Source organism: Nematostella vectensis, chromosome 1 (assembly GCF_932526225.1).
Source record: "Nematostella vectensis chromosome 1, jaNemVect1.1, whole genome shotgun sequence".
Classification (NCBI taxonomy): Eukaryota; Metazoa; Cnidaria; class Anthozoa; order Actiniaria; family Edwardsiidae; genus Nematostella; species Nematostella vectensis.
In genome coordinates this window covers 5,581,456-5,596,934 of record NC_064034.1, presented here as the reverse complement: position 1 = coordinate 5,596,934, position 15,479 = coordinate 5,581,456, and the positions used below count along the sequence as shown (strand labels likewise).

Sequence of the window (15,479 nt, the reverse complement as noted above, 5' to 3'; positions counted from 1 at the left end):
TCTGGATAAATATATCTTTAATTAAATACGAATGTCGATCATGCACGATTAATTCATACAAAGCCGAATTTAATTGGCTAAAATGTACATCATCAGCCGAGTTTGGAAATTGCTACAAAGACGAGCGATTAGTAAAAATGCCTACGATGGCTATAAGCGACCTTACAGATAAACATGGTCTTGCCTCAGCTAACATTCTACTAGCATCAAGGATTTTTTGTCAAGAGGATATGATCTTGCCTCAGCAAACGTTCTACTAGCATCGAGGTTTCTTGTCACGAGGACGTTGTGTAGCCGTAGCGAGGGTTTTGCTTGCGCTGCCTTTTTGCCCCTGCTGACGGTACGTCATCCCAGTAAGAAAGGCGCGCTGTCTCTGTTGCCGTTGACTAGAACACACAGGAAAGCATAAGGCATAGTTTAGGCGCCGTACTTGTCATGTATCACTCCAAATGAAAATGCATGGAAATGAACGAAGTCTATTGTTACATCTTTATTTGAATGCATTTGTATTTGGGACGGTACAAAAAGGGACGCCGTTTATCCTTATTATTCTGCACATAGTTCTGCAACAGCGTGCGTGTGTGTGTGTGTGTGGGGGGGGGGGGGGGGGGGTGGATTGGAGGGGACTAACACTGATGCACTCTATGCTTATAAGGATGATGGAGCGGGATATGTTAAGATAGATATTTACGTAGTAACGTCACGCACGTAAGTAGTTAAAGATTAAGTTTGACGCGTGAATATCAGGTGACCAAGGATAACCTCGTGTGGTATGGAGAACGAACAAGAGTCGTGCAATAAAGGGATATTCGTGGCAAGGTTGATTTACAAGATGTATCGGTGAATTAGTTACCTTACAGATAAACGGAGTTTAGCAGTCTGTTTTAAAATTTTTATGGTCGAGTAAGAGCGATATACAGATCCTGACACGGTGTTTTAAAAGATTTATGGATAGCTGAATGGGATATACGGACTTTGGTAGACTTTGTTCAAAGGTTTAGAAGCGAGGGATATTCGGTATTATGACAAACTATTTAAAGGCTTATGGGTGAGAGAAAGAGGGATATACGGTTTTTGGGGAACTCTGTTTGAAGGTTTATGAGTGAGAAAGAGGGATATACGGTTTTTGGTGAACTCTGTTAAAGGGTTTATGGATGAGAAAGAGGGATATACGGCTTTTGACACACTCTCTTGAAAGGTTTATTGGGCGAATAAAAGGGATACACGATCTTCCCGACACACTCTGTTAAAGGGTTTATGGGTAAGTGAGATGGATATACGGTTTTTGACACACTCTCTTTACAGGGTCTATGGATCAGTAAGAGTGATATACGAGCTTTGACGCACTCTGTTTAAAGGGATCATGGGTAAGGTGGAAGCGTATACAGGGGTGGGGAATATATTGCTTTCTGGGGGGGGGGGGGGGAGTGGGAATTACAAAGTGTTACAGGGGTTAATTGTTTATAGAACGCTGACCAATTTCTGGCGGACTCTGCTGGGTAACTCCTCCCGCTCTTTATAAACGTCCTCACGGCGCACGCCAAGGCACGACTCATCCTCAAATCGTATCTGGAAAGTAGAAACAATGTGTTTGCTAAACATCTGAGCTAGAAGGTCGGGGGAGGGGGCTATTTTCCTGGTCATCATACACTGCTGCATTGTGGATATAATTCCCGATATATATGACGTTTGTTAAGTTAGTCGTAGTTCGTCATCCTGGACTTTTCTATTGAACAACAAGAGTGCATACAAGAACCTACAGGAAACGAAAAAAAATTTGACGAAAACATTGTTGCTGTGCCTAAAACAATTGATGTATATCTATTTTTTGACAGACGATATGCGCTAACCAAACTCATATTGTTTTCGTAACGGCATGTTACAGAATATCCAACCTCCATTTTAATTTCTGCGGTAATTGTCGGCTCTGGGACAGCTCTTGGAGCAAAAGGATTTGATGTCGGAGATTCGGCATTGTTACCTGGTAAGTAACGCATATCCGTCTACTATTGGAGCAAAAGGATTTGATGTCGGAGATTCGGCATTGTTACCTGGTGAGTAACGCATATCCGTCTACTATTGGAGCAAAAGGATTTGATGTCGGAGATTCGGCATTGTTACCTGGTAAGTAACGCATATCCGTCTACTATTGGAGCAAAAGGATTTGATGTCGGAGATTCGGCATTGTTACCTGGTAAGTAACGCATATCCGTCTACTATTGGAGCAAAAGGATTTGATGTCGGAGATTCGGCATTGTTACCTGGTAAGTAACGCATATCCGTCTACTATTGGAGCAAAAGGATTTGATGTCGGAGATTCGGCATTGTTACCTGGTAAGTAACGCATATCCGTCTACTATTAGAGCAAAAGGATTTGATGTCGGAGATTCGACATTGTTACCTGGTAAGTAACGCATATCCGTCTACTATTGGAGCAAAAGGATTTGATGTCGGAGATTCGGCATTGTTACCTGGTAAGTAACGCATATCCGTCTACTATTGGAGCAAAAGGATTTGATGTCGGAGATTCGGCATTGTTACCTGGTAAGTAACGCATATCCGTCTACTATTGGAGCAAAAGGATTTGATGTCGGAGATTCGGCATTGTTACCTGGTAAGTAACGCATATCCGTCTACTATTGGAGCAAAAGGATTTGATGTCGGAGATTCGGCATTGTTACCTGGTAAGTAACGCATATCCGTCTACTATTGGAGCAAAAGGATTTGATGTCGGAGATTCGGCATTGTTACCTGGTAAGTAACGCATATCCGTCTACTATTGGTGCAAAAGGATTTGATGTCGGAGATTCGGCATTGTTACCTGGTAAGTAACGCATATCCGTCTACTATTGGAGCAAAAGGATTTGATGTCGGAGATACGGCATTGTTACCTGGTAAGTAACGCATATCCGTCTACTATTGGAGCAAAAGGATTTGATGTCGGAGATTCGGCATTGTTACCTGGTAAGTAACGCATATCCGTCTACTATTGGAGAAAAAGGATTTGATATCGGAGATTCGGCATTGTTACCTGGTAAGTAACGCATATCCGTCTACTATTGGAGCAAAAGGATTTGATGTCGGAGATTCGGCATTGTTACCTGGTAAGTAACGCATATCCGTCTACTATTGGAGCAAAAGGATTTGATGTCGGAGATTCGGTATTGTTACCTGGTAAGTAACGAATATCTGTCTACTATTGGAGCAAAAGGATTTGATGTCGGAGATTCGGCATTGTTACCTGGTAAGTAACGCATATCCGTCTACTATTGGAGCAAAAGGATTTGATGTCGGAGATTCGGCATTGTTACCTGGTAAGTAACGCATATCCGTCTACTATTGGAGCAAAAGGATTTGATATCGGAGATTCGGCATTGTTACCTGGTAAGTAAGGCATATCCGTCTACTATTGGAGCAAAAGGATTTGATATCGGAGATTCGGCATTGTTACCTGGTAAGTAACGCATATCCGTCTACTATTGGAGCAAAAGGATTTGATATCGGAGATTCGGCATTGTTACCTGGTAAGTAACGCATATCCGTCTACTATTGGAGCAAAAGGATTTGATATCGGAGATTCGGCATTGTTACCTGGTAAGTAACGCATATCCGTCTACTATTGGAGCAAAAGGATTTGATATCGGAGATTCGGCATTGTTACCTGGTAAGTAACGCATATCCGTCTACTATTGGAGAAAAAGGATTTGATATCGGAGATTCGGCATTGTTACCTGGTAAGTAACGCATATCCGTCTACTATTGGAGCAAAAGGATTTGATATCGGAGATTCGGCATTGTTACCTGGTAAGTAACGCATATCCGTCTACTATTGACCCTGGCGCGGTAAAGGGCTTCGCCCTCCTTCCAGTTGACTAGTACCATGGTACCTTCTGCTATTGAGCCATTTCTCCTCTCATAACCCTGGACAATAAAATAGAAAATTACAGCGAATGAAAGAGAAGATCCACAAACGGTATACACCTATTTCAAGAAAGGTTGTCAGTGCAAATGACAAATGGCGATTGGCAAAACGCAGTTCTACGTTCGAAAGTAACCACGCGTCTCGAAGAATATGGATAAATCAAAACAATTATCCATTAAAGGTTACCAATGCTTGGCTCTGACATTGCTGGACTTTATTTAATACCTTTAATTTTACGAATAATTGGTACCCATAAGCCATTTACCATTTGCCATTCGCCATTTGCACTGACAACCTTTTGTGAAATAAGTGTATGCTCAAGAAGTCATATGGCATTTAGATAAGGCAGACGGTGGAGATTTGCTAGTGGTCGATCCTGACGGGACAGGACTAACTAAAATCAAAAGCCCCTGGATGCTGTTCGACTCACCTCTATATCCTTGGGCGGAAGGTTTTCGCAGACAGTGCCATCGTCGAATGAGACCACATAGTACTCTTCAGATGTCATGCTAAGAACTGTCCCTCGATAGTATCTGCATAGACACAGTATCAATGATAATTTATCAATGCTTTAGAATGGAATTTTAAAGCAATATAGCGAATAAAACCCCAACACTTATTTACAGTCTTTTCAGTGATTGATGTCGGTAATCTTTTACGAACTTCGGCGACTCCCTTGTCTGCCCGCGTCTGTTTCGCGCTGATTTACACACGAGCGGAAGCATTCACGTCTCACTTGTCTTCTTCGTTTTCTTCCCTGAACTGTAAAATGTATCATCTTGGTCTTACCTTCCGTTTTTGTGCTTTCCAATCACACGTTCGCCAACGCCTATTTCTGAGAAATCACGCTCAGCTGCCTAAAAAGTGAAAGTCACAGGAGAAACCATGAGATCCACTGGTTAGGCTTAAAGATCCTGGATTCGTCATAATGACAGACAATGCGAGACTGACGTGGTCTGACGAAGTCGGCGTTGCCGTCATCTTTTTATATGGGCCCTAATAACAGACTAAATATTCAAACCTATGTCTGCCTTGTCGAATTCCGTTCATACCTTATACTTATCCCTGCGATGCCTGTCACAGTACGTGCTAATAGGCTGAGGCCAGTCGCTCGGCTCCAAAGGCTTGCTGGTCAACAAGCAACAGGTCACATGGAATGACGTGGCACATTTTCCCGCACAGCACTGTACGCATGCGCTTCTAGTGACAGACGCTGGAGGCTCGTTGCATATAGAACATCTCTGTGAAAGCCAACATGAGAATTACTTGATACCTTGAACAAGGTAAAGACATTTGATTGGATAAGAGTGATGAAAAGGGGTAGGCCAGGCTCTTTATCATTCGTGAAAAAAGCCCCTCTTTTCGTTAGAACTTGCAGTGAACGGAGCTTCCACATTAAGTAAAACTACCTCAGTATCACGACGGTCACTTCCTTTTCGCCCTGTTGTAGGGAGACGAGGTCGCCTTAATAATCTTTTTGGGTGTTCATTGCTAAAAACAATCGAGTGAGTGAGAGTTAGCCTCCCCTGCCTTCTATTGATTGAGCGGCTTGTAGGTTAATGACGTCACGTTTGATTTGCCCCTGGCTACGAAGCCTAGGAAAACAATCGAGTCCGGCAAATCGACGTGCCTATGGGCTTGTATGGAGCTGGGTTGAGATGTCTATGGCTTATAAGGGGAACTGTTATCCGAGCGTTTTAGCATGAAATCAGTCGAGTATAGTGCAAATTCACACATATCTCACTTCTAAGATTATTTACTGGTTTTGGAAGATTCTCAAGGCGCAAGAGTAAACTTAACGTGATATTTAATTTACTTTGGAACCCACACGAAGCCTTATCCGTGAAGTGTATTGCTTACCGCCGCAGCTTAATTAATTCATCTTGTATAACAAGCGATCTAATAATAGTTTAGAATATTTGCTTATACCAATCCAATAATAATATTCGAATTCGAACAGTTAAAGTCACGATTTTCGCCTTCGGGAAAGATAAGTCCTAGTGTTTTGCCAGGCGTCTGGGGCAATTCATCGCATAGAATGTTTGACAACCGTGGGCTGTCACAAGACGCCTGGGAACGAGGCTAAGAGAAAGTGTCCTACCAGCTTTCTCCTGGCTGGCGGTATCTTTTCAGTGGTGATGCCTGATCGGTTACCAATGTCTGTGAACTCGACTTCGGGTAAAGTGATAGCGCACGCAATGTGTACCCACCTAGGAGACATTATAACAAATAAATTCCTGAACGACGATAATGGTGACAATGATTATGACGATTGATGATAATGATAATCCAATATTTTCAACCAGATTCCGATGGCTATGATGATAAAACGATGATGATGACGACAATAATGATGACGACGACGCTGATGATGACGATGACACTGGCGATGACAATTGTCATGGCAACAACGAGGGATAATGATAATGAATGATGATAACATATAGTAATGGCCGCGGGTAACTATAGTAGTTGTATGGTGGAAGTGTTGATAATGTAGTTGTGGTGGTGGGGACTTTGAGGAAGTGATGGTAATTATGATATTGTTCTCATTAGTGGTATGCCGCGGAACAGGGTCTACTTACTCTCCTTCCTGTGTTCGCTTCAGCGCTCCTCCACGTACGGTACAAAGGCAACAGGACTACAAGGCGAAGGTAAGGGTTACATAAACCGCACACGAACATGTGAAACGTTTGACGTACCGTACAGAGGCAGCAGGACTACAAGGCGAAGGTAAGGTAAACATAAATCGCACACGAACATGTTAAGCTTCCGACGTACGGAACAGAGGCAGCACGATAAGAATATTTATTATATGGCAATGATCATACGCGCGCTCTGATTGGCTGAAGAGCGGGCAAGATCCTACGATAATGACCGGGCATTTTGAAAAAATCTTTTTTTTGTGAGTTGAGAGTGAAACCGAGTGCTCGGCCGCCCAAAGCAAAATTATTCTAGCGTTTTTCAACGCTCAAACCAAAGTCTGAAAAATTATACCAAATATCGATACGCTTCAATTTGACCGAAGAAAACCATTCAGATAGTGAGTTTGACTATCCAGAAGAGGACAATGGAGACAAAATTCCCGAGAAAAACAACAACACGACTCATAAGTACGAGCGACGGAAGTTTCAGCAACAGTCAGGAAGAATCGGTTTTTTATTTACAACGGTAAAGAAGCGATGAATAGCGACGAAGAAAGCGAAAGCGAATTCTACTACCCAGAGGAAGAATTTGCCGGCGAAAGTCGTAAAAAAAAGAACAACAACAACAACAGTAAAATGTTTTATAACAAAGAGGAGATTCCCAACAGCCAGGAGGAACTAAAACAATTTACACAAGGGCAGAAGATCAGAAACACAATTCGAAAGACGTCAAGCGATTTGAATGCTTTTTTACCGTTTCCTTCTTCAGATAAGTAAACAAGGAAAACGTAGAGTTGAAAGAAATGTCAGAAGTCGAGCTTGACCGCGTACTCGCAAAGTTTTTTTTTAAAGACGTAAGGAAGTTAAACAGGGACGAATACGAGCCTGGCACATTCGCCGGATTTCAGCGTAGCATTCAAAGGTTCCTGTCAGAGTCAAACTCCTCTTTCAACGACGAGGATTAACTTTGCATAAGAACAAAACAAGTTATTTTGACCTTACACGTGTTTACGCTCACGCGAAAACACCAGAATCACTTTCTCACCAGGAAATTCTTCGCAAAAGTTCTTGACATTTTGCTAATTTCAGACACTTCAACAAACCCTTTTTCAAGATGTCGCGTTTTTCGCGCAAGCGGAAGTTTTTCCCATTTCCGTTTTGAGTTTTTATTCGCTTTTTAAGATATATGTCATATAATAAATAACTTATTAACCTCTTCCGTTTGGTCATTACCTGGAAATCTCAGACCTCGGTCTGAGATTTCCCGGTAATGACCTCACACTCGGTTTATAAGTAGTAGATAATAAGAACATTTAATATTTTTAAGCACAAATTGACATACAGAGTTATGCGCTTTCAATAATATATAATCTAATAATATCTAAATAGCAGTGAGCCTAATCAATTAAATATTCTAAAAATAGAAATAAAAAATATGAGGACGTAAAATAATATGAATTTATATACTTTATCTAAACATTGAAAGCTTCCCCCAAAAATTGGTCTCAAGTAATGATTTAAAAGTGGTAAAATTTTCCTGGTTTCTTACATCCAACGGCAAGGCGTTCCACACTTTTGCAGATTCCACTACATGGTAACGTACCGTTGATGTAACTTGTTCCTCGTCCTCCTGGCTGCAGCGTTGACACTTCCAGGGCGTATCTTGACAGACGTCTTGTACACCGTAGCAACCTGAGCAGTCATTAAAGAATCCTAGTCAGCCACACACCTTTTCACTTATTATTGGGATACAATTTAGAAAAAGGAAACTTGAAATAACCATAGAAAGATAATGGAAATGGATGCTTTCCCACAGTTTGTATTTTTCGAGGCAGACGGAGAGTCTTTAACAAGTGTGTTATTAATTTTTCTCAGAGCTGTTTTGATATTTGGAAGCCATCGATAGTTACCAAAATGGAGCCTAAATCCAGTTGTGGACATGGAGTAAAAGTTTCAGGGGGGAGTGGGAGGGCTTTAAAATGGAAAACAATTCTTGACGGGTTGGGGGAGGGGGTGCAAGCTAAGGAACAAATCAAGGAAACAACGGGCAGTCTGAAAGAAAAAATAACGCTCCCTTCCCCTTCTAGCCTTGATGACAGAGTACGAATAGGGGAGTAGAAATCTCATCAACTTTCTTTTTATCTACCGTAGATCTTAAAAACTTACTTGCGTGAACTGTGACCATGCAGTGCTGGCATCTAAGCAGCGGACTGTCTGAATCACCGGTGAAGCGAGTGTCCAGCCAGGAGCTCATGCTCTCGGGACTTGCTCCTTCAGACATGAAGCAGATTTCTGGGATGACAGGGATGGATGACCGTGACCGCGTCCTCGTAGACATGGGTGGAGAACCCGAAGTGCTATCGCGAGGAGGAACGTCTAAGAGCTTGGGTATACGTTCCTTGAGGTGACTCAATGGCTGCACCTTAAGCAACACAAATACTGCATTGTCAAACATGTCCACACCAAGACGTCGACTAGAATACTTAGTGGATAAAGTTTTTCGCAGCCTTGCCCTAGCGTCGTTCGGGATTCCTGTTATTGACTGTAAATCAAGAGGGGCTGCTGTAGCATGGTTGTAGCATGTTCTCAGGTGTTGAATCGGTGAAGTGTTTACAGCTCTTGTGAAACTAACATCGAGTAAACGGATATCATGGCGTTTATTGGATTGACATATTGTGGCCATTAATAAAATACGACTTTTTACGATATCTTTTAGGAAATTGGTACGTAAATACCATTGCCAAATGGCTGTGAAAGTCTTGCAATAGATCCACCTCATTTTGGATTAAGCGAAGGCTGTTCTCAGGGTGCTTCAAAACTCCACTTTTCATCCCTTGCTGTACCTTTAGCTTGGTGAAAAACTGGCAGACTGAGCAGTTAGGCGTAAGTTCTGCCATAGCCATGTTAAACGCTTGCTCAAGGCGAGCATTAAGAGGGCCGTAGGTGAAAATTCCAGGTGGCAGATCAATCACTGTTGGATTGTGATGTTTGCCGGCGACACCACCTACAACACGTGGGGAACAGCTATATCAAGATAAAATACTATAACTGCTACTCCTAACTTGTACACTGTAAATCCTTGCATTAGCAGGAACTCTCTCCTCTGAACTGGATATAAGAATGTTTGTAATATCATTTATTTTTTTCCATGCCTTCAAGGTATTTGTAACTTTCAGCATTTTTATAAAAAGGGAGAAGCACTGTGCGCTATTTTGCCGATGATACACACGTTCAAATTAAATTCGAAAAATATCCTGTTACTTTGTTTTTATACGTATCTTTTAGAGTACTAAAATTCTCTGACGAGCATCCCCATACCAGGAGGATCCTCCCACAGCTATCCCCATGCCTACCATTATCTTTCCCTGGCTCGTTGACCTTTCTTCTCGGACTGGGTAGTGTGACTGACTTGGTGACTAGTGGTTGGCGTTTAGGTCTTGGTCTGTTGGCGCTTCTGACTGGTCTGTGTGGAAAAATACGGGAATGAACCAAGATTAGAAAGACGAATTACGGCGATGATTTAAAGTATGAGTGATGATGATGAATCCCCCTTATTGCAGCTGGGATGCTGGATTACTAGAGGGCATGTACAACGTGGTGAAGTCAAAGGGAGGAGGGAGGAAGGGAAACTGGTGAACTCTCTAAGCAAAGGCGAGAAACAACTGAGTCAGCTCATCACTGACTAAGAATGAAGATGAATGTTAGTTTAAAGCCGCATTGTCACCAGTTTACTTCCGGTCGATTAAGAAAAAATCTCAGATGATTTTTAACGGAAAACGCGAAAAATATTTCGAAATATTGACAGCATTGTGTCTATTGGAAGTTTCTTTGAGGATGTGATCGATAATTTAGAGCGGATGGCCTGTTAAATATCTCGGATTCTAATAGATTCTTTTGTCTTTTAACGGTTGAGGTTTCCGTCGGACCTCTGGAAGTAAACTAGTGACAATGCGGCTTTAATGGTGGTATGATGTTCTTTTTTACCGAGGGCTATTATGACTGTTGATAATAATGATGTCAATGATGATAATCTAAGTAATGATGATGAACGGTGATCACTAAGAACGAGTATAGTTATAATCGAAATAGTCATCAATGGAATGAATGTTAATGGTAATTATGAAACTGTGGTGATTATGATGTTTATGATGCAGATGGTTACAGTATAACAATCTTGACGATGACAATCCGGGTTATGTTTTTGGTGACATGGTGATGAGATTGTGTGTACCTTTTTCTCTTGTATATTCTCGAGCTTCCCTTTTGACAAACAGTTTCTACATCAACTTCTTCATCCTCACTTTCATCTTCACTCTCCTCATCGCTCTCCCCCTCACTGCTGCTGTCACTTTCACTCTTGGAAGCCAAGTAACTCTCCCACTGGTCTGGCTACACAATAAAAATAACAATAGGTGGCTTTAGAATATTTATTTAGATTTAAAGCACTAGAATGCAATAACAGTAGGACACTTTTAATTGAATCCACAAGGGAAACAAAACAACAGCTCGATTTCATAGAGTAAAGCCTCAATCAAATAGAGATAAGAGATAATGAGAGTGGTTGAGAGTTCCAACTTCAATGACTGTTTGACAATGCATTCTCATACACTCTCATAGACACTTATCGACTCTCTATCACTTTGAGAATATTCACTTTTGAGAGTACATGAGAGTATTTCGTTTAAAAGATTTCACAAAAAGTGAAAATGAACTTGTTATTCCCTATTCGGTGATGAATCCTAATTGAAACTCTGTGAAAGCTAGAAACAGTGGCACTCTCATCCTCATCTACTCCCATCTATGTTTGATCGAGGCTTAAATAAAACTGAAAAATAGTCTCTCAGGAAATTAAAATCAGTTTGACTTAGCAGGGAGTTTGATTAATCAAAGTTCCACTGTGCTAATAAAAATGTTTCTAAAAACAAGATGCTGGAAAAAATTCTGCCTTCTTCTTACTTGGTATTTCTTGACAAATGCATCCATACAAATCTTGACAGAGTCTGTCTTGCATTCACACTGTAAACACAACAATTCATTAAGCATTTCTGAGTGACAATCAGTGGTAAAATCAAAAGCATTATAAAATTCATACCACACCGGCTTTCTTCCCATAATCTATCCATCTCTCTGATGCAAAGTTTGTAGACTCTGCACAGTTGAATCCATGGTTAAACCCACAATGATATCCATATGGGAAGGTAATCATAAACTCCCCTTCTTCTTGTGTGATCTAAAAAATACATTAAAATTATTGAAAATGTGGTGTGAAAGGAATAAATTAAATAACAGCTACACTAATACAGAAATGGCTTATGATGTTGATGATGATGGTGGTGATTGTAGTAATGATAGTGGGGATAATGATGATGGTGATGGTAGTAGGGATGGTGGTGATGATGATGGTGCAGTAGGGATGATTGTGGTGATGGTAGAAGGGAAGGCTGTTATGAAGATGAGTGTAGTAAGGATGATGGTGATGGTAGTAGGGATGGCGGTGTTGATTATGGTGCAGTAGGGATGATGGTGGTGGTGGTAGTAGGGAGGGCTGTTATGAAGATGAGTGTAGTAGAATGATGGTGACGGAAGTAGGGATGGTGGTGATGATGATGACTGTTGGAAGGATGATGGTGATGGTAGTAGGGATGGTGGTGATGATGATGGTAGTAAGGATGATGATGATGGTAAAATGGATTTTGGTGATGATGATGGTAGTATGTATGATGGTGGTGATGGTAAAAGGGATGTTGGTGATGATGATTGTAGAAGTGATGATGGTAGTAGGGATGGTGATCCACTTTAAAGTGTGGAATGTGAACAGACATACCTTATCAAAGGGGATTGAGAACTTTTTTAAAACTTGAGGTGAGATAACTGTCATCTTGTGCCTCATAAAGTGGGGGCAACTTTGGAAGCTGCCAGGAAAAAAGCCTGATGCCAGCCTTTCAAGACGAGGGCCATGTTCAGGAGGCACCACATACCTAGCGTGATGAACATCCAGGGGTAAGTGATGAAAACTCCAGAAATAATGCATGGATTATCAAGCTTGGAGGGGGAGGGGGGCTTGGATATAATGCATTGGTGTCTATAGCAAGATTTTGGGGGTTTGGAATTTCCAACCCCTACATAAGCTTTCTTGGTACCAAATATCAGATTTACATGAGAACTTTTAACTAAATAAAAATAAAAGAAAACCTATGTAAAAATAGCAGAGAGCACCAACCATGTTTTTGGAGCACCATAATGAATGTAGTTTATACTGTACAGGTCCATGTCTTCAGTATGCCAGGCAAATGTAGCTTTCCACATGCCAAAGTACAGATAAGGTGTGTTAACACCCTCTACCTTGACTTTGTACTCTGTATTGATGAGATCTAGAATGGTCTGGAGCCGGCTCACATTCCACTCTTTCACAGTCTTGTCAAATATTGAACCTGATATATCAGCTGCATAGATTGGGGCATTAAATGTGATGTTTTTCCAATATTTGCGCTCCAGCTCATCAAAGTCTCCCTTCGGTGGCTGATACCTAGAAAAAGATATATTAAAAGACAACAATACCTTACCATGATTGTGTGGGAATCATTTCTGGGGCCAGGAACTCCAGGATTGGTTAAAATCCATTATGTGTAGGATAAGGGGGCTTACCATTCCCCGAATGCAATTATATTTGACATTTGGGAACATTTTGGGCAACATAAATTGCAAACAAAACATAAAAGTATTATCTACATAAAATTGTTTTTAATGGCTACCAAAGCATGCACCATGCAGAGGTTGAGTTTAGCAACTATATAATTATATGTTCAGACTGCCCATCACTCCAAAAGACTGGGGAGTAACTTCAGGTTAATTGGAAAATCAATTACCCTTAGATACAAAAAAAACCCTTGAAATAATTTTAAATACTTTTTTATTATTTCCAAAACCCTATCTATTTGTAACCAAATTTATATCATTTTTATGGTTTGAGTAGTGATGAAAAGGAGTGAAAGAAAAAGCTGTTTGAAATGGTCATTGCTCGAAGGACTCACACTAAAAAAAACATACCTGAGTCCAAAAGGTATGCTTTATATCCCATTTTTTCGTATAGGTATTGGAGATGGTGATGTTGACTACGCAGAGGAGATTATCGAGCCTTTCAGTCGCCTCTGCCTTTAATGTGCATAAACTGACAAGAAACCTACCTTTCACTGTTGGCAATAGTCTTGAATTCTCCATATGACATGGGCTTCTTTTGCACATTGAATAGTTGGTACAAGCCTGGAAAATGATACATGGACTATGAGTTTTACAAACAGAATATCAACTACTACTGAGTCAACTGGTGAGTCTGAGACAGCCCACACCAAGAAGATGGTAAAACAACTTGAACAGAAATCTTGTGAAATCATGTGAAATACAGTAAATATGTGAAAAAAACAACAACAAGAGAACCAATGCGGGTGAATACATAGAATGTATGAACATTCTCACAAAAATTAGGCTTGTGATGAGGTTCAAAATCTTGTGACACCCGCTTAATGTGGGCGAGTTGACAGCTATTGTAAATCTGTGGAGCCAGCATCCCCCCAATACAGGTTTAAGGAGGCATGAAATATTTCCAAGTTTACCCTCGCCCCAAGTAGATCTATTACTGTAGAACAGGGGATCACACCTCTCACAAACAACTACTTCCATATTCCAGCAATAATAACATTTTCTACAGGTAATGTCCTGTCACACTGCTAGCATGATCGATGCCATAATTTCTGTATGTTCTTTTTTAATGTGTCCAGCATTCTAGCATCTCATTAGTTCAATCATTTTCACCCACACTAAAACCTGTTGACATTTGTGACAGAAAACCACGTGGATAACATCCTGCTATCGGTAAAAAGGTCATCATCGTCATATTAAAATTTTTAACGCCTTCAGACATTACACATAAACCACCGACATGCACCGGAAATACCCCAGAAGTGAAGTGCAAAACCATTGTAGCACGTCCCAAACGAGAATGGTACAAACAGACGTTTGTTTTCGAGTCAGACAAGGCTATCTATTTTGGTCAATCTTTGTTTAGATAAAGTTAGACAATACTTTAAAACAAACATTTTGGCGAGGTCGAGTATAATATTAACTAATCACAGCTTTTGTCCGTTGTGAAGATGAACATCTCACGATTAAAAACAAGAATGCATTTTTGCTAAAGATTTTATGGGAAAATATAGAAGATGATGAATGGTAAATTGTTTTTCGTGATCGAAAATATGGCGAAGTTTGCACGGTCGAGCAAGCACTTTTTATCTCTTACGTATTTTTATGGCGCTTGTATAAAAACACTTGATTCACAAACCTTGTGTTCCTGTAACAACTTGTTGAATAGGCGCTGGTATATCCACATTCACATTATCGTAGTCACGTCTAGCAATCCAACCTTTGGGTGGGATTATCTGAAGGTGAATAAGTCAACTTATGAACATATAACAAACAAAATTTTAATATTGTTTAAGTACAACGTGCATTTCAATATCTCTTCGGGATATTGCATCTTTTAGTAATAGAAGTATTATCTGGTGTGTACCTTTGCTGCCCCCGCTTTGTGAGCTCCTTGGGCCTCCATCTTACGTACAAAACCAGAGAAATCGGAAAACTCTGAACGGCTAGGCCGAAAAACCATTATCTTTTCGTTCCCCATTTAGCCGGTTATTTGAGACTCCCGGTGTTCTTATAAAGCCGTATTTAGAGTTATGCGAAATATTTCTAATTTCCCTTGCTTCATGGTAGTTGTACGAAGGTTTCCCATGTCTTCGGGGTACAACCAGTGCTGGAATTGCACAGGAAAGCCGCCAGAGTATTTTTTTGTACTCTCTCACACAAGCAGCGTTTTTCTTTGTGGCGACTGCGGTGTGTTGTGACAAGACAGCATGGCA

At 40.8% G+C, this 15,479-nt stretch overlaps 1 protein-coding gene across 2 annotated transcripts; it reads right to left on the bottom strand.

Annotated features, from left to right (window-relative positions):
* LOC5506448 (lysine-specific demethylase 4A) lies at window positions 1-15,470 on the bottom strand. Of its 2 annotated transcripts, XM_048729113.1 has the most exons (20): window positions 15,131-15,469; window positions 14,903-14,999; window positions 13,752-13,827; window positions 12,788-13,093; window positions 12,392-12,545; window positions 11,660-11,797; window positions 11,524-11,583; window positions 10,799-10,956; window positions 9,921-10,030; window positions 9,411-9,571; window positions 8,734-8,989; window positions 8,171-8,259; window positions 6,508-6,563; window positions 6,024-6,132; window positions 4,975-5,163; window positions 4,712-4,779; window positions 4,353-4,455; window positions 3,802-3,921; window positions 1,477-1,569; window positions 1-386 (listed from the first exon to the last, which is right to left on the bottom strand). In XM_048729113.1, the coding sequence occupies exons 1-20, from the start codon at window positions 15,242-15,244 to the stop codon at window positions 276-278; spliced, it is 2,568 nt and encodes an 855-aa protein (XP_048585070.1). In that variant the 5' UTR covers window positions 15,245-15,469; the 3' UTR covers window positions 1-275. The 2 variants fall into 2 exon arrangements, with proteins under 2 accessions (XP_048585070.1, XP_048585071.1); XM_048729114.1 differs by lacking the exon at window positions 11,524-11,583 and having other exon boundaries at window positions 15,131-15,470.
* Between the last annotated feature and the right edge of the window lie 9 nt (window positions 15,471-15,479).